Source organism: Barbus barbus (genome assembly GCF_936440315.1).
Source record: "Barbus barbus genome assembly, chromosome: 16".
In the NCBI taxonomy this organism is placed as follows: domain Eukaryota; kingdom Metazoa; phylum Chordata; class Actinopteri; order Cypriniformes; family Cyprinidae; genus Barbus; species Barbus barbus.
In genome coordinates, this window is record NC_136744.1 from 792,080 (window position 1) to 817,525 (window position 25,446).

Consider the following 25,446-nt stretch of genomic DNA (forward strand, 5'->3'; position numbering starts at 1 on the left):
TCCATTCATAATAAAAAACCCTTAATTTAAAAACTGCATGCTGTTTACTTGTGTTATCTTTGATTAATATTTACATTTGTTTGATGATCTGAAACATTCAAGTGTGACAAACATGCAAAAAAATAAAAAATCAGGAAGGGGGCCAACACTTTTTCACACCACTGTATGTATATATATATATATATAATTTATTTTTTATTTTTGGAAGGGACAGAATTTTGGTCACCAATAGATATAAAAGAGTGTTCATATGTTGGAGCACAATTTTTAGATCTTTCAAATGATGCATATTTTGTCTGTAAACATAGAAAGGGAAAGTGGTGACCTCCGGCATGTTAAATGTTTGCCAACAATGGGTATCGTATGTTGGTTCAATTATATTGCTAACCTATGTTTTGCACTGATGACATGAAAGTAACCTGATTCTGGCTTTGCATTTCCACATAATTCACCTGCTTTCAAATAAATGGGCTTCAGCCTGACATTATTCACTAGCTGAAACACAGATACCCATATCAACAGATTAGAGCCTTTATAAAGGATACATAATACAACATTAATATCCTGTTATGGAACTTTTTGAACTTTAATAAAAATTGATTTTTAATAGTGGACCATGATTATTTGTACGCTGAACAAAAACTGTTAAAAATAAAGGGAAATACATCAATTATCTTCTAAAAAAAAAATTATTTTTTTTCATATTCATATAGTCATGTTATAATCACTTCCTGTTAATCTAAAAACCAGGATGGGGGCTCAACAGACCTTTCTGGAGTTTCTAATATCCCTGAAGACATTGATTAGCTGGGTTAAATTGTGTTGAATTACAATTAGCAGAAGAGTGGACCTCCAGTAGTAGGTTTAGACAAAAATGACCTAATATTTTAACCACACATTATTGGATGGTCATGGCCTTTTTACAGAACGAGAGCCCACATAATTTATCTTTCCAAACAGAAAGAAAAACTAATTTCATCCTGAATCACTGGAAAATTACCTCTTGCAATTTGACAATATAAAACATTTAACATTCTGGAAAGTCTTTATTTAAAGTTAGTATCAGTGTCTCCAAAATGTAGGCATGAAACTGCATGCATAAACGAATCCAGCAGTGGTGGCGTTTCACAAAACCATAGGGTATGGCAGTGGCGTAAATCGAAAGGGGTGGGGGGGGGGGGGGGCACATTACTAAGCACTGAAATATGGGAAGAAAAGATAGAAAAGGAATAAGCGTTTCTCTTTTAATAATTAAACACTGTGTCGTCAGAGTTGGTATGTGGCTTTATCAGACACTTGCACTTAACATTTTATGAAAATCAAGCTCAAATGGAGTTAACAGTGTTTTTGACCAGCGAATGACGGAGATCTGTGTTTTGTCTGTAATTTTCAACGGCCACATCTGAAGTGCATCGCATTATACGTTTTCATCAACTTACAGGTTATTGTAGCTATATGGGCACTTCAATCTCATGATGAAGTGCTATATAATCTCATGATGAAGTGCTATATAATCTCATGATGAAGCGCTATATACGCACACTTGCACAGGATATTTAAAACGCACAAAAGTATATTGGTTACAACTAGATGGTAAAAGCTAAGACTCTTCTCCGCTCTTCAAACAGACGAAAAACATTAGCCTTTACAGACATAGGCCTTGTTTGCTTAGATTAAACCAGGTTTAGGCCATAGTTCAAGTATGACATTTAAGTTATTTTAATAACCATACCTTAGAAAAAAACATTACTGGTGTCCATCTTGAGACAAAACAAAGACATTGATATATTTTAAAATCAGTCAGTGTAATTTTCTTTCAGTTGAATCAGCTCAGGCTTATATTTTAGTCTGGGACTAGGCTTAAGCCTTGTCTGTGAAACTGGGGGATAGTGTTTTAGTGAAGAAAAAGCTGTACTTATTCAAACATCAGTTACTTATTATTTACCCTTGCATTGAAAACAAGCCGAGAACCATCTCCAAGCTGCGCCCGCTGCGCAGCATTTCGTTCTGAATGGAGGCAGGGCAGTTATACGAGGTTTCGCTGACAGTTTGAGGATCCATAGCGTTACAAAGTTTAGTGACAAGCTCTTTTGAATGCTTTTCATTGGTTAAATGTTTGTAAAACCCCCAAACAGACATAAGGAAGATCAATAGCAGTGATTTAAAACAATAATAACGAAATATAATAGAGAGTTTGGATAATTTTCAGGCACACCTGACTGGGCTAGGGTATGGCGACTGCCATACTCTGCCATACGGAAACGCCACCCCTGCTATCCAGTAGAACAACATCACAGTTTCATCATGTCATGATATAGAACCTCTTCATCTCTTTACAAATATTTTCATCTTGCTGAAAAGAGTACTGACATTGGTTGTACTGTTAGTAGTTAATAGGATTCAAACAAACAGGCAAAAGCTAAAAAACAACGGTAACACTACACACTACTCAGGGTCAAACTGTCTGTCTATTTCAAATATCCAATCTGTATATCAAATATGTCACCCAGCTGCCACACAAAAATACATTGTTTACAAGTTGAGAAAGCAGTAAACAAGTTGTCAGATTCATTTGAGATAAACATTAATAAATAGAACAGCAAGTATTTCAATGAAAGTACAGGAGTCACAGAGTAAAAACAACAGAAATGAATGAGTGCAATGAGAAGATCATGTAAAAACAAAAACCTTGGATAATTTCAATGGCAGTACCTAATTAACGGCACCATCATGCAAAGAGTCTTCATGCTGAGAAGAGGCAGATGAATATGATGAAAACTTCCTAGTCAAATTTCACTCCAAAATCAAAAGGAGAAAAAGAAATACAAATGGTGTTTTGCATAAAGAAAATGAAGCCTATTTAGGATCGTTCAAGTTTTAGGCATGGTGACAACATTTCACACTAAGCAATTATTACTGTATTACAGTACAAAAAAAATTGTTAACACTATAGAGAACTGAGTCCTAAAACAGGCTTCAATTAGTTTAAGCAAAAAACTTTTTTTCTTTCTTTGGATTTTAGAATTAAACATGACCTGGACTTGTTTTGGACAGGTTCTTCGCGAGATCCATTGAAACACTCATTTATCAGTGTCCTCAACTGTCCCAATGAAGCAAATCAGCTACTCAAGTCAAGGACCAGGTGTTCATATATACGTGTTTGCCCCTTAAAACTAGAGCCAAGAAGGAACTCCCTGTTGTCAATAAACACCAGAGAAAAAGCCCTGGGTGCTTGAATGTTCAGGTCCTGGAAGTGAATGAACTGTCTTTTCTTTGCATCCCAGCGATAGACCCGAGTAAAGGCATAGTCGCTGCCCAGGATAGCATACTGCCAGTTGGCTATCGAGAACGGCTGGAAGACCATGGAGCCACGAGAGGCCATGGTCTGGATCTCAGTGAACATGCTACCGTCCCATTTCATCACCTTGGAGTCACCGATGAAGCGGGTCAGACATATGTAGAGCTCGCTCTTCACGGTGAAGTGTTTGACAGAGTACACGTCCTCCATCTCTGGGATATCCGTGCGCCGTTCGAACTGCTTGGTGCTCTTGCTCCACTGGTAAATAACCGGCCTCTGAGAGCTGCTGGACAAGATCAGATGAGGCTTCCCAGAAATCTCTAGATACTCCACATCCGTGTCACGATGCCAGGGGTGCAAAGACTGATGGGAGTAGAAGCCGTTGCCGTTCCATTTATAAATAGTTGTTGAGCCGGCTTTGGAGCTGTCGGCTATGATGAAGAAAGACTCTTCATCGACGTGGAAGATTTCCACATCATTTGGCTTTCGGACGTTCAGAATATCGATGTCTTGGATTTTGATAAATTTGTTTGCGGAGACATCTCGCTTGAAGATGTGCGAGCCGCCGAACAGTTGGGCTACTATAATGAAGAGTTGACTATCAATGACTAGAGGTTTGCAGATGACAGTGGAAGTGCCTACGGAGGAAAGATTTGAGGAAAGCTGTATGAAACAAAGGCTTGAAAACCACCAAAACTATGGAGTACAAGTTTATTATGCCATGCATATTTATTATGCTGTAAAAAAATTAGGGCTGCCCCCTAATAGTCAACTAAATTATTAGTCGACGAGAAGAGGCTTAGTTGATCAATTTTATTAGTCACTTAGTCAGGGCCGTTGCTAGTGGGGTGAAAGGTGGGGACAATTCTAGGGGCCCCCACCGCCCAGGGGGCCCCACAAAATCCAGGAATTATACTATAAAGGCCCATGTTCTGTGAATAATTCTAATATTTTAGTAGTTGTATAACTAGGATATTATGAAAACCACAAAAAAAGCATGCAATTTGGTTAAAGAAATTGTCTACCCTCTACCCTCCCGAAAAATGGTTTAGTCTGATACGAAGTATTCTCAGAAGTCCCACCCCATATAGTGAACAAGACGACCAATCAGAGTTGAGACCGGTGGGCCGCTGTACAATGTGGACCGGCCCTTTGCGTAATATATATAAAAAATTGGATTGTAGTAAATGTACGTATATCCTTCCATCGGTCCAGACGAATGGCCCAGGGCATTCTAATTAATTCTAATTAATTTAGCATGCTCCAGCTCTGTGCAGCGGCTCAAAAGCGCTCGTCAATGTCAAAATGTTTGAAACAGCCAATCAAAGTGTAGAAGGCGGGATTTACTGTTCACAGATGCTGAGCTGCGCGCGACTTGAATGCCAGCTGAGGTAAGATGTAGCGGCTAAACATGACAAGACAATTCAGCAATATTTGCCAACCGTTTAGTTAAATAACAGACATTAATTTTTAGGAATGCGAACTATTACTGGCCTTTTCAAATGTCTCATATTTTAATGCCATTATTTGAATTGTCACTATGTAGGCTATAATGCAGTTTTCAGTCGACATGAGATAAGAGTTCTTGTAAATCTGCTTTGTTCCGTGATTTTACGTGTCTAAGAAAATGTTTAAATATCTATAAAAATCATTCTCAATCTTACTCTAGAACACTGTAAATCTGAAGACTTTTGCTTTCGAGTGCTGTGCATAGGAAAGTGATTTATATTATAGCCCTAATAAAAATATAATTTGCTTAATAATTCACACTCATTAGCACACTGGTAGTTAAAAGTTTGAAATAATTAAGGTTTTTTATTTATTTATTTATTTGAAAGAATATTGAATTTATTTGATCAACAATACAGTAAAACAATAGCCAAATATATTGAATTATTACACTTAAAATAGTGGTTTTCTATTTAGGATATTTTAAATGTAATTTATTGCTGTGATCAAAGTTGAATTTTCAGCATCATCCAGTCTTCAGTGTCCCTTCAGAAATAATTCTAATGATGCCTAATTTGCGGTTTAATTATCAGTTATTAATAATGGTTTTATTATTGGTATAATGGTTCTCAGTTAAAGAACCACATTTATTTGAAATATAAGTACTTTGTAATAAGTGTAAATATATTTACTGTCGCTTAAATCCATTTAAATCAAAGTCCCTTTTTATATTCTATAATCTTTGATTTAATGCAACATTGTTGAAGAAAAATATTAATTTATATTTTTAATCTTACCCAAGACTGAATGGTATCACATTTTCCACAAAAATATGAAGCAGCACAATAGTTTTGAACATTGATAATAATCAGAAATGTTTGTTGAGCAGTAAATCAGTATATTATTATGATTTCTGAAGATCATGTGACACTGAAGACTGGAGCAATGATGCTGAAAATTCAGCTGCAGATCACAGCAGTCAACTATATTTTACTATGTATTCGCATAGAAGACAGCTGTTTTAAATTGTAACATTATATATTTCACAGTACTGTTTACTGTATTTTTCATCATCAAAATAATTAGTATACTCTTCTCCACAATTGGAGCTCTATTACTTATAATGATAGATGTCAAGCTCCTGCAAAAGGACAAATACTGTATATGACCAATAGAAAGGCCTATTAAAACAGTCCACATTCTGCACTATTTAAGTCTTCTGGACGATACCAGAGCATTGTGTCATTTGGACTGATAATATTGGTATTTAACTTTAGTGATATTAAACTGTCCCTTGTAAAAATTCTTTAAAATTCTTTACTATTTGCCATATACACCAGAAAAGACAAATTATAATGTCAAGATTATGCCACTCATTTATGGTGTGGTGTGTTGTGGACGGGGTTTGGTGGGTCGCTCTGTGCCAAAAAGTCCAGGGCCACTTTTTGGCCCCAGTCCGCCCCTGTATACATCTATATGTATTGATGTGGGGGTCAACATCAATATTTTTTCAGGGGGCCCCCAATCCTCTAGCTACGGCCCTGCACTTAGTTGAAAAAAAAAAGTCATACAAGTGCGTGACGGACAGATCATTAACAGCTGGTCTATGTGTTAATTACAGTACATCAGTCAGGACATGCAAACGTTCATTTCGATCATCGATCTCAAATGGGGCTTATCATCTGAAACATGTAAATTGCATCATCATTACATGGCTGCTCGATCTAAAACTACGCATAAAAAAGAACGGAAAAAAAAGAACCAAAACTCTGTTTTTGCCTCACAGATATGAAAGATATGCCTATAGAAAGTGCAATGTCTACATTTAAATTCAAATGGAAAACAAATATTTTCAGATTATGTAATCTGTATGACAAATGCACGTCAACTGTGGAGATGTCGACTTCATCACTGCAGCCGAAAATACAGAAAACATCAATCAATGAATTATTATAATGTTAAGGCAGTCTTCTTGCTGTTTTTCCCTGATGTATTCATAATCATTACTTCTGCCGGTGCGCTGTGGCAAGCTTTATGTGTGCGCTTGAGCGCTGATAGGCTATAGCTGATAGGCTCATTATTATGAACTATATGGTTTATTAATATAAATGTGCAATTAGTCGACTAATTATTAGTCGATCAGACAAATCTTTATTCGAGGGCAGCCCTAAAAAAAAATTATTTTGCTGAACAACAGTTTGAGTTATAAATGAAAGCGAAACAACTATAAGAGCTGAAACTGTCCGGAAACAGTATTGTGTGTATTATTATACGATTTAGATGTAGACGTACACATTTCCACTGCTGTTTGCTTACTTGTGATATTATCAAAGTTCCTGAACTCCATTTGCACATGATCCCATTCCATGAAACTACACCTGCCAATGAAAGGCTGGCCGAATACAACAAACTGGTCACCACCAAACCCAAAAGCCTCGACTGAAATGGACTGAAAGTCAAGAGACTTCAACAAAGAAAAATCTGTAGAACAAATAAACAAATGTTAAGCCTTTTTTTTCCCATTTAAAGTCAAGAAAACACAAAGCAGTCTGTGATATTACCAACCTGTTGTTATGCAATCAAATGACTGTGCCACAAGATCGTTGATCTTCTTGCCCTGGTAAGCTTCAGGGCCACTGCAGAAGATCTGATCCACAGTTGCATTTGTGTGAAACATCCAGTCGACTAACCACTTTAACTTACAGTCACAGTTGAAAAGATTTCCTCTCAGATCCCTGGACAAACGCAAAGAGTTTCCATCTAGAACTAATCACTGACAATTATTTAAATGATCTTGTACTGCTTACACTTATCATACACTTGCATACATACACTTTAGTCAAAGCTTCCATCCCTTTGAAAAGATCTTTCGGTAGTGTCTCCAAATTATTGTACGCCAAACTTCTGCAATAACATTCGTAAAGAACCAAATGCTTTCATCAGTAAAGAGAAATTACCATTTTTTATGTTGTGCAAAGGTCTCATGAAGAATGCAACCTGGATAGCTGACTGCTTCTATTATTACTGAAATGTGACCCTGGACCACAAAAGCAGTCTTAAGTCGCTGGGGTACATTTGTAGCAATAGCCAAAAATACATTGTATGGGTCAAAATTATAGATTTGTTTTATGCCAAAAATCATTAGGATATTAACTAAAGATCATATTCCATGAAGATATTTAGCAAATTTCCTTCCATAAATATATCAAAACTTTAAAGGAGATTTTCTCAATATTTAGATTTTTTTGCTCCCTCAGATTCCAGATTTTCTAATAGTTGCATCTCAGACAAATATTGTCCTATCATAACAAACCATACATCAATGGAAAGATTATTTATTCAGCTTTCAGATGACGTATAAATCTCAATTTTGAAAAAATGTACCCTTATGACTGGCTTTGTGGTCCAGGGTCACAAATAACATGAATAATCCACTAAGAAAATGTTCCTATTATGACTGCAATGTTTCACTTGCAAACAACTGATAATGCGGATGAACAGAGAACTGATCAACAACATGCCAACGGTATTATGCAGAAATACTCACAAATGTATTAAGGACTTGAGTCCTCTGAAGGCAAACGGCGATATGGACTCGATTTGGTTATTTTCAATGAAACTGGAAGAAAGACAAACAGCAAAGTCAACTTGATGCACAATGTAAAATATTCCAGTCGTTATACATGAGAAAATGTTGAATCATTAGATCAACTGTTTCCTCGTGCAGTGTTAATTACTCCGTGAGATACTTACAGATACTCCAGATGAGGAAGACCAAGAAACGCATCTTCATTTATAGAATCAAAGTTGTTTGCTGTGAAAAGTCTAGGAGATATAATATAGGGTGAATACAGGTAAGTGGGAGAACTCATACAGTGGGACACTGAGGGGTATTTGTCTTTACATATTTCTGATTGCAGTACTAAAAATCAGCAATACAATTATCTGAAAGAATGGGATCACACACAGAAGGTTTCTACAGTTCTGACATCATTTCAGGAGGTGTCACACCACATTTGGACAGCTGAGGTTTCAAACATGCAAGATGACAAAGGTCAAGAGTCAAACAATATTAAGGTTATGCAATAGCAAAATGTGATTTTTAGTAGATTATTGTGAAATAATTTTGCCCCGCTCTCCTTGTTTTCACTATAAAGTGACTGCTCCATGAAGAGATGCAGCTCTATATCAGTGAGGACACTCACTGACTACATTGAATTAATTACCCTTACAAAATGTACCATGATAACCACAGCTTCAGACAAAATGCCATAGTATGTAGCTAATATCATAGTATACAATAAAACAGATTACATTTGTGGTAACACTTTATTTTAAGGTGTCCTTGTTACACATTACATGTCAGGGCTCGCAAAATCGCTAGCCCGACGTCCCGGAGCTATTGCGTCTTCCAGTCGGGCTATCAAAATGTATCACTGCCTGGCCCGACGGGCTACTTTAAATACAGGGCTCCCACGCAGTGTACCCTCTAAGCTGAGCGCGCGCACGACCACGCAGAAGAAATAATGTGCCGAGCGCACACAAAAATTAGTTGGGAAGCCATTTGATTGAATGCTGCCAGTAAAAGGGAAAGAATAGCAATGCTCGGGCAAACCGCTATAGAGCTGATGTCACGACAGAGTTAGAACCGGTTTCATAGAAAGAGAACGATATGCACCAAATGAGTCACTGTAGAAACTGAATACTTCTATGGTTGTGGTGCGCTCAACACGAGAGACAACACAAACACAATGACATGTGAAATAAAACATCCTCATGTATTAAAGAAGAGTGGCTTGATTAAGTGCTGGAAATACCGGAGGATGGGCAAAGAACGGTAACAAAGACATCTACAGTCACACACAAGAGTATTGTACAAACTGTACTTCATAACCATGTTTAGACAGCTATAGAAGAATTCATATGTTCACGTTTTTTTATATTTAACTTACAGATCTCAGCTTAGGTTTTGCTTCAGTTTCTATTCTATTCTATTCTATTCTATCAGTTTCAATAGTTTGTTTTGATAATATATTATGTTAGGACTATATTATAAACCTGATAAATAATTGACCTTGTGTTTGAGTCTTTGACTTTGAGTCTCCTGCTCATCAAGGCTGTATTCATTCCACAAATACAGAAAAACAGTGATATAGTGAAATATTATTGTAATTTCTAATATTGCTTTCCTATTTTAATACCTATACTTTAAAATGTCATTTATTTCTGTGATGCGCAGCTGTATTTTCAGCATCATTACTCCAGCAGTGTCCCATGATCCTTCAGAAATCATTATAATATACTGATTTATTATCAGTGTTGAAACTGTTGGGCTGCTTAATATTTATTTGGAACCTGTGTTTCTTTTTTCTTTGATTCTTTGATTAATAAAAAGTTTAAAAGAACAGCATTTATTCAAAATAGAAATATTTTCTAACAATAGAAGTCTTTACTATCAATTTTATCCATTTAACACATCCTTGCTGAATAAAGCTTATTTAACTTTCTTTAAACTTTTTAAAAGTATCTTTAGAAAAGAAAGAAAACAATTTCTGACCCCCAACTTTTGAATAGTTTATATTGTAACGAAATCTCTATTTTGACTAAACACTGTTGTTCTTAAATTTTTGTATTTTAAAAATATCACGGGTCCCAAAAAATACAGTATATATAAAAAATAAAATAAAATAAAAAAGCAGTACAAGTGTTTCCAACATTGATTAAAAATCAGCGTATTAGAAAATTCTAATAGATTCTAAAGGATCATGTGACTCTGAAAATACTGCTTTGCTTCACTTCTAAAGGATCATGTGACTCTGAAAATACTGCTTTGCTTCACAGGAATTAATTACATTTTAAAGTATATTAAAATAGAAAACATTTATTTTAAATTGCAATAATATTTCACAATATTATTTTGTGAAATAATATTCTGTATTTTTTATCAAATAGACACAGCCTTGATGAGAATAAGAAACTTCTTTAAAAAACTTTATTGATCCAATCTTTTGAACTGCAGTGTATTGTTCAGTAAAAATATATTCTCAGGTAACATAAACTGTACATCATTTAGTGACATCAAGGGTCAAATCAAATATAAATAGCACATTAAAGTTAAAAGTTACACACTTTTTTGTGTGCGTGCTGTACAGGTCTGGTATAAAGAATGCTTTTGCTCAGGTGACCGAAATGTCTGACCGATAGAGAAAAGTTTTGCTCAGCAAGAAAAACAATGAGAGGGAACATTGCTTCCACGGGTCCTTAAATTTGATACAACTAAACTGAAGAGTTTTTAAGGTCTTAGACAGTTTTAAATATGTTAAATGGTATAAGAAATTATTTTTCAAATTGCCTTAAATAGATGTTTAAGAATTCTGCAGATATCTTGTAAATAGTAAAATAAAACTCTTTCCTTGATATTCGTTGATATTTGTGTATTGAAAATGTTTTTGATTGACATTTATGGTCTTTATTTTATTTGGGCTAGTTAAATTAATTTTCAGGCTACCAACATCTGAAGAGTACCTGCCCGAAGTTATACTGTAATAACACTTAATTATGCATAATTACATGCAAGTAGCCCTAATCCTAACCCTAACAATATAGTAAGTACATGTAGTTAATGTTACTCAGTACTTAAACACATAATTGCACTGTAACAAGGACACCTTAAAATAAAGTGTAACCAAATTTGGAAACTGGAAAAACAACAAAAAACAAACCAAAAAAAGGTTGGGAGATTTCATATTTATTTTGATTTAAGAATGATAATAATAATAATAATAATTGTCTCATTTGTCTTGTCATATTTTATGTATTTTGATTTCTTTTAAATGATACTGTTCAGCACAATGGTCAACCGTTGTTGTTTTAATGTGCTTTATAAATAAAATGAACTGATCTGAACTTTATACAATAATAGTAGAATGGTGGAAAATGCTTGAATGTGTATGAATATTTAATTGGTTTAATTGGAATTAAAAAAAATAATCTGAATCGATCTGACTACCCTGTAAAAAAATCAGTTTGAAAGTTTTTAAGGTAACAACTGCACTCACTTTTTACAGAATCTGGTAATTCACAAGGGAATATATTTCACAATGAAATTAAGTGTTAACAATGGGTTTTGCACAATAAAAGTGAAGAGTAATGCTCTATAAAGATATTTATATGTAATGCACACTTCACTGATTTTAATAAATTATTTTAACCATGCACAGTTATACACTTACCTATTGTTTGGTGATTAGGTATAACGCATATAATACTGTTATAACAGATATTGATTATTTTTTAATGCATTTTACTCATGAAAGGTGTAAGCAAGTCTGACTACATTTATGATAAGCTGTAATGTGTATCATGAGGTATTTTGAACACCATTATAATGCATTATACATGCATGCAAACTGTATTGATCAGACAATGGGTTGATATCTATAAAAACATGCTCTCCCTCTCTCTCTCTCTCTCTGTGTGTGTGTGTGTGAGAGTGTGTGTGTGAGTGTGTGTGTGTGTGTGTGTGTGTGTGAGTCATGTAGATGCAGTGTTGTTGATGAGTCTTACAGAAGATGGAGGGCTGGCGTGTGAATGAAACTCTCTTTAGGGATTTCATTAAAGCCGGACTTGACGAATGATCTGTAAAAAAATAAAAAGATAAATAAACCAGCCAACCTCTGAACACAAACTGAAGCCGGACGATACTATTGCTCGTGATTACTGCTGCGCTTACAGTGAGATGACATCAGGAGGGAAGCTCCTCGGTATTGATCCGGAATTGGCACACAAGGCGTTATCTTTGCTGCAGGTGCATGAAGCGGGGCAGCGCGCGTGTCTCCTGCGGCTGCCGTGAAGAACCAGCATCAGCGAGCACAAGAGACAGAAGAGCACGCTCCTTCTGAGACCCATCTTCACCGATACAGTCCTGCTGCGAGCCGCGAGCTCATCACGGAAACAAATCAAACAAATAATAATGTATTGTTATTGTTGCTTTTGTCCAGATTTGTGTTAACTGCACAAGCGGGTAGAATCTATAGAAAAACAATCAGCGCAGAGAAAGACGGTCAGCATCACAGTCGGAGAATGGGCGGGGCTTAGCCGATCCACTCTGGTCAGATACGACGGATTTACACAATTTTCCGATTTTATTTCTTCACTGTGTACCTTAAATTATATTGCCTATTAAAATTAACTAGTGACATCAAATGATTTTTCATGGCTACTGCTGAAACAGCACGCGTCCAGAGTCACGTGGTTCCTGTGACTTTCCTCAGAGCTGGTCAGAATGAACCAATAACAGTCACTTGATTACTGGCGACAGTCTTTTATTTAATAATTAAATAGAGTTTGCGACGCGGATTTCCATTTGTTTGTCTGGGGAAACGTTTTAAGTTTCAATCTACTGTTGTACTCGCAAAAAATGCCAGATTTGAATGTGAATCGGTGAAGGATTCGCTTGGGGAGACACACAGCGCCACCTGGAGACAAAACCCCGCGTGTCTGCAAGAAATCATCATTACCTTTGATCTTTTGTAAGGCAGGGAAAATGTCGAATATCAGAAATTGTACAAGTTTACTGCAACAATGGCATCTATGCCACGAACCTCACATACTTCTGATAATCCAGCATTTAGTTGATTCTGATAAGTGATCACAGTTTTAAACATGATGGTGTTTTTCTTCTCTGAGTGGCGTGTTTCCAAGCAGAGAATGTGACGTAAATGTCCAGCAATCCTGTAGAATTCAAGATGTTTGGCCAATAGTCCATCTGAGAGTAGCGTTAGGGAATATGTTGCTTTGTAACTTGTTTAAAGAAGGGAAAACACTTCTCTTTCTCTAACATACATAACTCCACAGTTACTAAACATATTGTATCTTACTCTACAATAATGGCACAGTCTCTTGCATTTCTTCAAGTCATTGCTTGTTATTTATTTTTTATTTTTTGTATTTTCAAATTGCAAATGATTTGTATTTAAATTAAATATATTTCTTACACGTATGGTCACAAACAGAAGTTGTGTTTGATAGAAATGTTTCTGTGTTACTTATAACTTGCCATCAAACAGCTTAGACTACTAATCTGATGTAAGCATTATAGTTCATTTTCTGATTGCTATCTTTTTAAATACTGTTACATGATGTTTGATGATGATCTGGCTAGCTGCCAAGATGCAGTGCTACGTTAGACTAGATAGACTGCTAGTTGACCCTGGCAAGCTCGATTGCTAAAAAGGGAGCTTTTCTGTCTGAGCGCTATTTAAAAAAAATAATATTAGACCATTCACAGCATTACATAGCAATCATAAACGTTAGCCTTGTTTGGCAAACAGGTACCCTATGTACAGTGGGCATCCATACAGGTTTTGTAACTACGCCAATGTCTTTTCCTCACTTGTAAAGCTGTAGATCATAGGAGATGTGTGATCACCTCTGAGTGCGAGACAACTATTAGCAACATCTGTCAACACTAATCATGGAAAGCTAGACCATAGTATTGTGGAATACCTGTTCTGAGATGCTTTACTCCATTTTGTAGACATAAAGATATTATTCTGATTCACAATTGTTTCTCAGTAAACTTGTACAATTTCTGATATTCGACATTTTCCCTGCCTTACAAAAGATCAAAGGTAATGATGATTTCTTGCAGACACGCGGGGTTTTGTCTCCAGGTGGCGTTGTGTGTCTCCCCAAGCGAATCCTTCACCGATTCACATTCAAATCTGGCATATACAATATAACAATATTCCAAATTTCTCTCTGTTAGTGCATTTATTTTTAAGATGATGGGAAGTTTTTAACCATTACCACTTAAACATATGTACAGTAATTGTGTTCAAAACACATTTTGAAACATTTAATTAGTGGTATTATTTATGTTTTTATAGGAACAGAGGCCTTCTGCAAATTAGAGAAGGCCTTGACCAATAAAAGGATTTTAAGAGATGTGGAGAAGAGCCCTCACCACCAGACCTCTTTTCACAGTATGATATTGCGTTTTGCACCTAAGAACGTGGTCTTTCCTTTTCATGGCATGTTGTGCAGGTACATACAAAATCATTGTTGCCGTACTGAAATTAATTCAATTCATACATTGTACTACAGAGTTACATATCATATTTCTGAGTTTTATTTTTCTTCCTAAGACTGTACCTTGCTGCCATGCACTTCAATGAAAATGCTGGCCGTCCCCAAGCAACATCAACTGGTGAGCTGCTATACAGACTGAACTTCCCCATATCTAATAAGGGAGAATGTAGCATGAACCAGTGAAAGTAGATCCAACGTGCCCTGTATTTAAATCTTTCATAATTATATATATTAAAATTTTTAGAACATATATAAATAATAAACAGCAAGTGAAAACAAACGTGCAAAATGTGTACTAGGGCATTAGACAATTGCAAGAAATATGCATTCACTGTCTGGAAGTCGTAGCCAGCTATGTATCGAGATTTAATCAAGGGCTGGTCAGAATTCTACATAGTCTCCCTGAGTGTCGGGGAACTCCCGTAGTATACGTAGAACTACTAGAACTATGCATGAGGGAAGTACCACTCTGATTCTTCGAACCAGGAAGCCCCAAACCCAGCTTACAAAGCTTCTGTAGGCCAAATATCTGTAACGGTTGAGCACAGTGTAGAGAGAATCAGTACTGGTGGTTTGTTAAATTCTAGCTTTCGTTCAAAAATATGCAATACTTGAAATAAAAGTTTTTTTTTTTGGACTGTTTTGTGGACTTTGAGTGTTTCTTATAAATGTTACCATTCTTACATGTAAGAAGATGAGTGGAACAATAAAAACACCAGACTAAATTAGAGCAACCATGCTGTTGTAATAGCAGCAGTATGTGGTTTTGCATTATCCTGCTGAAATACACAAGGCCTTCCCGAAAATAGACGTCGTCTGGAGGGGAGCATATTTTGCTCTAAAACCTTTATATACCTTTCAGCATTCATAGTGCCTTCCAAAACATGCAAGCTGCCCATACAGTATGCACTTATTCACCCCCATACCATCAGAGATGCTGGCATTTGAACTGAATGCTGATAACATGCTGGAAGGTCTCCCTCGTCTTTAGCCCGGAGGACACGGCGTCTGTGATTTCCAACAAAAATGTCAAATTTGGACTCGTCTGACCGTAGAACACTTTTCCCCTTTGAAACAGTCCATTTTAAATGAGCCTTGGCCCACAGGACATGACGGCACTTCTGGACCATGTTTACATATGGCTTGCTTTTTGCATGATAGAGCTTTAGTTGGCATCTGCAGATGGCACGGTGGATTGTGTTCACCGACAGTGGTTTCTGGAAGTATTCCTGGGCCCATTTAGTAATGTCAATGACAGAATCATGCTGATGAGTGATGCAGTGTCGTCTGAGGGCCCGAAGATCACGGGCATACTACAAAGGTCTTCTGTGCTTGTACCTTATGCACAGAGATTTCTCCAGTTTCTCTGAATCTTTTGATGATGTTATGCACTGTAGACAGTGCTTAATTTGAGCCGGATCCTGCCATATCCTGTTCCGGAAATTGTCAGATTTTGGGCACATTTTTTCCATTCCGGTATTTGTTTTTAAACATCCGGCATTAACAAGTGCATTAGATCGTGACATTGCGTACGTGCATAAGAGACAGAGCGATTGCGGGTTTATGTAGACTAGATGCATTTGGAGCATGATTGGTAGATTATGTATTGGTCCTCAACATATTATTGACCAATCAGCTTTCTTAAATTCGAAATTGCTCTCGTTGATTGGTGCTATTGCTTAACCCACTCTCTCCAAAAGTTCCGCTGCTCACAAAACTATAATAATTTTTTTGAGCAGCGGAACGTTTGGAAAGAGTTTAATGATACCAGAAATAATACCAAATAAAGTGAACTATTATAATGTATAATAATAATAATAATAATGCATTTTATTTAATGGCGCCTTTCAAAACACCCAAGGTCACCTCACAAAATTAAAAATACAAATCACAGCATAAAACAAAAACACACAACAAACTCTGTACATATACAAGTAAAATGCAGTAGAGACTCAGTAATACAGATCATAAAAATGCCTGTATAAAGAGATATGTTTTAAGACGTGTTTTAAAAGTCAGCAAGCAATTGCTATTGCGAATATCATTGGGAAGGGAATTCCATAGGCGGGGGGCAGCATAGCTAAAAGATCTGGCACCCATGGTAGTTAGTCGAATCCGAGGTACCACAAGAGAAAATGAAGATGAGGATCTAAGAGCACGTGAAGGGGTGTAGACATGAAGAAGTTGATTGAGGTATTGAGGTGCAAGATTATGAAGTGCCTTGTAAGTAAGTAGCAAGATCTTAAACTCTACTCGATACTTTACTGGAAGCCAGTGCAACTGCTGAAGAACTGGAGAAATGTGCTCATTAAAAGGTGTTCTAGAAAGAACACGAGCTGCAGAGTTCTGAACCAACTGGAGCTTATGTAAGAATTTAGCAGGAACACCAGTGAAAAGGGCATTGCAATAGTCTATACGTGAAGTAACTAACGCATTAACAAGAACTGCTGTATTATTGGTAGAAAGAAAGGGACGGAGACGGTTAATATTACGCAAGTGGAAGTATGCAGTCCGCGTGACACTATTAATTTGAGTTTCAAAGGATAGTGTGCTATCCATGACAACACCCAAACTTTTAACCTGTGAAGAAGGAAGTATTGTATTATTGTCAATGGACAAAGAAAAACAATTAGATTTAGACAAAACATATCTAGTGCCAATAAGTAGGGCCTCAGTTTTGTTGCCATTTAGCTTCAAAAAATTAGCTGAAAGCCAATGTTTAATTTCAACTAAACAGCTAGATAAAGATGGTGGTGGAAAAGAACCAGTGGGTTTGGCAGACAGGTAAAGTTGGGTGTCATCCGCATAACAATGAAAAAGAACACCATGCTTCCTCAAAATGTAACCAAGAGGAAGTATATAAATAATAAAAAGAAGCGGGCCCAAAACAGAACCCTGGGGAACCCCAGTGGTAACTGTTGATGTTCTTGATCTAAAATGTTTTAATTGAATACACTGAGTACGTCCAGAAAGATACGACCTAAACCAAGACAGTGGAATACCAGTGATCCCAATAGAAACCAGCCTGTCGAGAAGTATCTCATGTGAGACAGTATCAAAAGCAGCAGTCAAATCAAGAAGGACAAGTATGGTTAAAAGCCCAGAGTCAGCTGCCAACAACAGATCATTAGTTATTCTAACAAGAGCAGTCTCAGTGCTATGGTGAGGACGAAAGCCAGATTGAAATTGTTCATACAGATTATTATTAGAGAGATGTTCTTGAATTTGAATTGCAACACACTTTTCTATTATCTTGGATATAAATGGTAAATTAGAAATTGGACGGAAATTATCAAAGTTAAACGGATCAGCCCCAGACTTCTTAAGTATAGGAGTAATAATAGCAGATTTAAAGAATAACGGTACAGAACCAGAGACAAGTGAAGCATGGACAATTTTAGTAATCAATGGCAACAAGGATGGTAAACATGCTTTTACTAAAGGAGTTGGTAGAGGGTCTAACTGACAAGTTGAAGATTTAGATCTATTTATCAGACCCACTATCTCCGAAGCAGTTGGTAGTGCAAAGGTAGAAAAAACAGAGTGGGGAAGTGCGTAAGAGATAGACTCACAGGAATTATGGTGGAATGTACTATTTAGTAATTGCTGATGTACATTTTTAACCTTAGACTCAAAAAAAGTCATAAAACGGTCACATAAATCAGCGGAATACATATCAGATGGCAAAGAGTCAGGAGGTCGCAAAAACTTATTTACCATCGAAAACAAAAGTCTTGAATTGCCATTGCTGACTCCAATTATGTTGGAATAATAATCAGATTTAGCTTTGAACAATGCATTTTTGTAGTTTTGAACATGTTCAGCATACATCTCTTTATGAACAATAAGGCCAGACCTAACGTATAAACGCTCTAACCTACGACCTTTAGTTTTAAGTTCACGCAGTTCAGGTGTAAACCAAGGAGCTGAATGTACAAATGAAACAGTTCGAATTTTCACAGGTGCGAAATCATCTAAAATCGTAGTCAGTCCATCATTGTAATATAAAACCAGTTCATCAACAGTAGAGAAATCCGATTTACTGGAGAAGATGGCAAGTTCATCAGCAAGAGAAGGCACATCAATGTTCTTAATATTCCGAAATGTGATCGGGCGACAGGGATTTACCTTAAAAACTGCCAGTTGGGCACAAAAGGACACCAGCAGGTGATCTGATATAGACAGATCAGAAACAGTAAAATTAAAAGGTGTTATACCAGAGCAACAAACAAGGTCAAGAGTATGCCCCTTAGAATGAGTTGGCAGAGTATTAAATTGCTGCATACCAAAGCAATCCAAGCATGATAAAAAGTCAGTTGTAAATGCATTACTGCCATTGTCTATATGAATGTTAAAATCACCCAACATAATAACATTTGGAGACATGGAACATAAATAAGTTAAAAGTTCAGAAAGTTCAGTTAAAAAGGCATTATTGCTCTGGAGGGCGGTAAATGGTAGTGAGGATGGTAAGAATCTATAGTATAAACACTATATATAATCATAGCCTAGTTCCTCTCACTCCAAAACAAATCATTTAAACGTAATGGTATGCAGAACAGATCAAGAATGAAAAAAATATAAAGCTAAAGGAACCAAAACAAAGCGAAACTGAAAGTACTGTTGGGCTCACGTACCTCTCTCATTCAGCACAAATCCAAATTTTTCCATATTCGCAATGTATTTCAATGTTAAACTATTACTTATAATGTAGACTAGGTTTCATGCGTGTTCGTATATTGATGGAAAAAAATCATCATCTTAACATATGCGCAAAAATGCGCTTGGCATTACAGTAGCTGTAGACCGGATATACACTACGGAATCTTTAAATTGATATGTTTGGCTGACTGTATGTTATTTTGATAATGAACAGACTGCGATGGCAAGTTTGAATTGCTAGAATATGTGGTGTGTGTGTGTGTGAGGTGCCGGTACGATCAAGCTGATACATTAAATACTCCATTTTGGTCATACAGATTGTAAGACAACCCGCAATGTGTTTACTTTTATTTTTGCACACTCACAATAAAAATAACATTTGTGTTTTTGTAATTAAGTAAACAAACAGGATCAGAATCAGAATAAGCTTTATTGGCCAGGTATATTTACACATACAAGAAATTTGTTGTAGTGACAGAAGCTCCACAGTGCAACAGAAAGACAGCAACAGGACAGGACACAGATAATAAAAGAATGATATACAAATAGGCAATGTACAAAATAGCAAAAACACAATATATAATATAGACAATTATGTGTGTACAGGTCTGATATGTGCAAATTTGAAATGAAAAAATAAGTATGTGTGGTGAATAAATAATGTATTATAGAGTTGTGTATTCCACGTTTAGTGTCAAGTCTTCATGAGATGGATTGCCTGAGGGAAGAAACTGTTTCTGTGTCTGGTCGTTCTGGTTCTCAGAGCTCTGTAGCGTCAACCAGACGGTAACAGTTCAAAGAGGGAGTGTGCTGGATGTGAGAGGTCCAGAGTGATTTTCCCAGCACTTTTGCTCACTCTGGATAAGTACAGTTCTTGGAGAGTGGGGAGGGTTGTACCAATGATTCGCTCAGCAGTCCGGACTACCCTCCGTAGTTTTCTGAGGTCAGATTTGGTAGCTGAGCTGAACAGACAGTTATTGAAGTGCAGAGGATGGATTCAGTGATGGCGGAGTAGAACTGTTTCAGCAAGTCCTGTGGTAGGTTGAAATTCCTCAGCTGGCGAAGGAAGTACAACCTCTGCTGGGCCTTTTTCATGGACTCAATGTGATTGTCCCACTTCAGGTCCTGAGAAATTGTGCTGCCCAGGAATCTGAATGACTCCACTGTTGTTACTGCGCTGTTCATGATGTGAGTGGGGGGAGAGCAGGGGGGTTTCTCCTGAAGTCCACGATCATCTCCACAGTTTTGAGCGTGTTAAGGTCCAGGTTGTTAAGACTGTACCAGACAGCCAGCTCTGTCCGGGATGATGGTGTTAAAAGCGGAGCTGAAGTCTACAAACAGATGTTGACTGCATCATCCACAGACATGGTTGCTCTGTAGGCAAACTGCAGGGGGTCCAGTAAAGGTACAGTGGAGGCCTTCAGATAAGTCAAAACCAGTCTTTCAAATGATTTCATGGCCACAGACGTTAGAGCCGCACGAGTCATTAAGTCCAGTAATTTTGGGTTTCTTTGGGACAGGGATGATGGTAGAGCGTTTAAAGCATGAGGGGACTTCACACAGCTGCAGTGATCTGTTGAAGATCTGTGTGAAGATGGGGGCCAGCTGGTCAGCACAGATTTTTAGGCAGGCTGGTGACACACCGTCTGGGCCTGGTGCTTTGCTTCTTTTGTTCTTTCTGAAGACCTGGCGCACGTCATCTTCACTGATCTGAATTGTAGGTGTGGAGGAGCGGGGGGTTGCTGGAGGTGTGAATGGTTGTGTGGAGAGGTGTTCAGGGCGGGTGTGGGGAGTTTTATTCAAACCTGCAGTAGAACTCATTCAGGTCGTCTGCCAGTTGTTGATTCTCCAAAGTGCCGGGGGATGGTGTCTTGTAACTGGTTATATCTTTCATACCTTTCCACACCGAAATCGAATCACTGTAAGAGAATTTGTTCCTTAGCTTCCCAGAATAATTCCTCTTTGCCACTCTGATCTCCTTTTCCAGTGTGTATTTGGCCTGTTTATACAAGAATTTATCCCCCTTTCTGTAAGCATCTTCTTTGGCCTGACGGATCTGTCTGAGTTTTGCAGTGAACCATGGTTTGTTGTTGTTGTAAGTTAGATGAGTCCTGGTAGGAATGCACATATCCTCACATAAACTGATATAAGATGGTACAGTCTCTGTGAGCTCGTCCGGATCGGTGGCAGCAGCTTCAAAAACAGTCCAATCAGTGAGAGAGAAAAAGGCTTGTAAATCCCGCTCTGTTTCATTAGTCCATCTTTTAACAGTTCTTAATACAGGGTTTTGCAGATTTAAGTTTCTACCTGTAGGTTGGTATGAGATGAACCAAACAATGACCAGAGAGTCCTAAAGCTGCTAGTGTTATGCGTCCATATTAAATCAGAGTCCGGGTGTTTTTGTTCTGTGTCTGTGATCAGATCAGCGAGCTTTTGTAAAGCTGAGCTCACTTGCGCTTGCGGTGGAATGTAGACACTCACGAGAATGAACGAACAAATCTTCTGCGGCGAATAGAATGGATTGCAGTTAATGAAGAGCATTTCTAGATTTGAACAGCACATCTTCTTTAACACAGTTACATCTGTACACCACCTCTCAATGATGTAAAAGCACGTCCGGCCGCCGCACGATTTCCCCGTTGATTCTGCGTTGCGATCTGCTCTGATCAGCTGGAAGTTAGCCAGATGTAGCACGCTGTCCGGTATGTTGCCATTCAGTCAGGTTTCCGTGAAACACAGAGCAGCAGAGTTAGAAAAATCCTTGTTTGTACGGGAGAGCAGAAGAAGTTTGTCCGTTTTGCAGGGTAGAGAGCGGAGATTCCCTAGATGGATGCTAGGCAACGCCAGTCTAAATCCACACTGACGAAGCTTCACAAGCGCGCCGGCTTGCTTCCCCCGTCTGCGTGTCCTGAAGCGTTTGACCAGAGCTACGGCTCCGCCAACTACAATGTCCAGCAAAACGTCAGAATAATCAAAATCCGGTAAAAGATTTTGTGGTGTGTTCTGCCGAATGTTCAGCAGGTCATCCCTGGTAAAACTGATCTGGATGCGCTGGATGCGCGTTCTGTCATCTCGGTTCTCATTCCTTTCCATGAACTTGTTTGCAGATCGCCACGCCTCACATCTGTTTTATATATTTTTATTATTTATGTCAGATATATTTAGCATATTTATAGATTATGATTGTATTTATTTTTATGGAAACCTGTGAACGATGCTCTTATAGTTGTGTCATCACCGTTTAGTGACGTCATTGACAATACAACTTCAGTTTTCCCGGAACATTCAGTGTCAGTCAAGGCGCCTTTTAACTGCTGATTTGGATTCGGCAATGTTTCATTTACAAATTAGGCACTGACTGTAGATGAGATTTGCAAAGCCTTTGCAATTTGATGTTGAGGAACGTTGTTTTTAAAGTATTCCACAATCTTTTTACGCAAACTTTCACAGATTGGAGAGCCTCTGCCCATCTTTACTTCTGAGAGACTCTGCCTCTCTAAGACATCCCTTTTATAGCTAATCATGTTACAGACCTGATGTCAATTAACTTAATTAGTTGCTAGATGTTCTCCCAGTTGAATCTTGCTTTTTCAGCCATTTGTTGCCCCCCTGCCAACTTTTTTGAGACCTGTAGCAGGCATCAAATTTGAAATGAGCTAATTTAGTGGCTAAAAGTGAACAATTTCTCTGTTTAAACATTTATGTTCTTTATGTTCTATTGTGAATAAAATATTGGCTCATGTGATTTGAAAGTCTTTTAGTTTTAGTTTTATTCAAATTTAGAAAACGTCCCAACATTTCCGGAATTCGGGTTGTAGTATTTTGTGCTTTGATACTTTTGATGATCAGATATTTGTAATGTGTAACAAAACACTTTATGATATGTTTGTGTCCATATCTGATTATGCTTTGTTTTCATTTTTTTATTTTTTTTAGGTGGTATTGTGAGATTAGATGACTCTGGTAGGTTGGTGTTTATTTGGTCATGATATGGTCTGTATTATTGTTTTTCATATTGGTAATTGTCACGGCGTGAGTGAGGAAGGACTCAGGTGCAAAGTTGAGAAGGTGCAAACTTTTATTTTGACACCAAAACACAAAATAACATAATATATAAGCGGCTCAAGGAAGCGGAGATTCCAGAGCTGGCCGGCAGCATCTGCGGACCACACAAGCTGCTGGATCTCCGTGCTACGAGTCCTGTAGCACAAGGGAAGAGAGGGTCAGAGAAACGAGAAGTGAGATTCTCAACAAACACATAACACGAGTACGGACAAAATAATCTACTCACAACGAGAAACAGGGACATATATGGGAGTGGGGGAATGAGCGACAGGTGGGGGAGAGTCAGCTAGTGATACGTGCCCTCCCGCTGCACGATCAGCGCTGATTGCCCAGACCACGAGCTGCCGCACATGACAGGACAACACAGACAGCATGAGGAGCCAAGAAGGCACCCTGAACCGTGACAGTAATTTGGAATGATAGTTTTTAAATGTAAACATCTTTTTAAAAAATCCTCTATTTATCGAGTCAACATAACCGTTGTGAACGAATTGTGCTATATAAAAATAAACTTGCCTTGCTTTTCCTACCACTATGAAATATTTTAAAAATTTTAAAATTTTAAAAACTTGCGATACTTTCACACTGTATAATTTTTGACTCAAAAACATCACACAAACACTATTCTGAACACAGAATTTTTAAGCCCGTTTCATTACAACAGAAAAAAAAATTATAAAAAAAAAGTTCCTCAAGTCAGCATATTTTAAACATAATTCTTGAAAACTGACAGTTTGCAAAATGGTTTGTCATTTGTTCTTTTACAGATGACTCAAATATTATCTCATAACTTCCCATGGCCTATGCATTTCATATAATTCAAATGAAAGAGGGCTCCACATTAAATAAAAATACTTTTTTGTGAACATAGCTCTATTTCATGGTGCTCAGCAAATTTCTCTCTATGGCCTTGTCTATGTGACGACTATGTGCTTGTTTAACCCTTGTGCATCAATAAAAAAAAGTTGCACTTAGGTCATTAGTTGACAAAAACGTCCATGTCAAAAAAATGGTCATAAAAATTGGAAGCTTGGGGGCACAGACTTAAGTTTGGTCTCATTTTAAAGAAGACCCATGGCAGATTATGGTTGAAGTAAAAAAGTTCAAAGTCATAAATCTAAACAAGTTTTGTTCCAAATTTGAGGTTGATATCTCAAAAAATAAGCTTTCAGTAAGATTTTGTTTGGGCGCAGTTCTAAATTTTCCCAATTAGATGCCAGCAAAACTCCGCTGGTGCACACAGTGGTTGGATTTGTGATTTGCAGTAGAGTATCTCTATCTCAATTTTTACAAGAACACACATGCACACACACAATTTTTTTTATGACACACATACAAATAACACTCTGACATCAATACCAACACAACCAGACAATTATAGCTGCATTATTTATCCAATTGGCTTTATAATATGCAGAAGCAGAAAACAGGAATAAAGCAAGTATTTGCTTTATAGACCCTTTATAGACCAAACCTGAATAAATGGCACCATCTGGTAAAAAAATTACATTTTGAAGCCTTGCCAACAGAATGAAAGCCTATTAACAAAAATTGCATCATTTTACAGTTAAACGGCACTGCGATTTAAAAATAGCAGTTTTAATGGGTTTCAATGGGGACATTTTTGTCCAAAAGGCGCTGAGGAAAACGTTTTTGTACCTAGTGCATAAAAATTTTTAAGCTTGGGAGCACAGAGTTAAGTTTGGTCTCATTTTAAAGAAGGTCTATGGCAGATTATCATTGAAGTAAAAAAAAGTTAAAAAAATCAAACAAAAAAAAAGTTATAGAAGTTTAAGTTTATGAAAATGCTTTATGAACAAAATTTAATATAAAATATATATTTTATGTTACATGTTGAACTCTAAACCTGCTAGAAAATC

At 37.2% G+C, this 25,446-nt stretch overlaps 1 protein-coding gene across 1 annotated transcript; it reads right to left on the minus strand.

Annotated features, from left to right (window-relative positions):
* Positions 1–1,029: 1,029 nt before the first annotated feature.
* LOC306882898 (leucine-rich glioma-inactivated protein 1-like) lies at positions 1,030–12,949 on the minus strand. Its single transcript, XM_079437893.1, has 8 exons — positions 12,480–12,949; positions 12,314–12,385; positions 8,501–8,572; positions 8,295–8,366; positions 7,580–7,651; positions 7,313–7,482; positions 7,064–7,228; positions 1,030–3,936 (listed from the first exon to the last, which is right to left on the minus strand). Exons 1-8 carry the CDS (start codon positions 12,653–12,655, stop codon positions 3,119–3,121), a joined length of 1,617 nt encoding a protein of 538 aa, XP_079294019.1. The 5' UTR covers positions 12,656–12,949; the 3' UTR covers positions 1,030–3,118.
* Positions 12,950–25,446: the final 12,497 nt, after the last annotated feature.

Coding starts and splice junctions, on each gene's coding strand:
- LOC306882898 (XM_079437893.1), bottom strand. CDS start 12,655: ATGGGTCTCAGAAGGAGCGTGCTCTTCTGTCTCTTGTGCTCGCTGATG. Junction 7,229..7,312: donor ATTTGATTGCATAACAACAG/GTTGGTAATATC, acceptor TTTGTTCTACAG/ATTTTTCTTTGTTGAAGTCT. Junction 3,937..7,063: donor GAACTTTGATAATATCACAA/GTAAGCAAACAG, acceptor TTTCCTCCGTAG/GCACTTCCACTGTCATCTGC.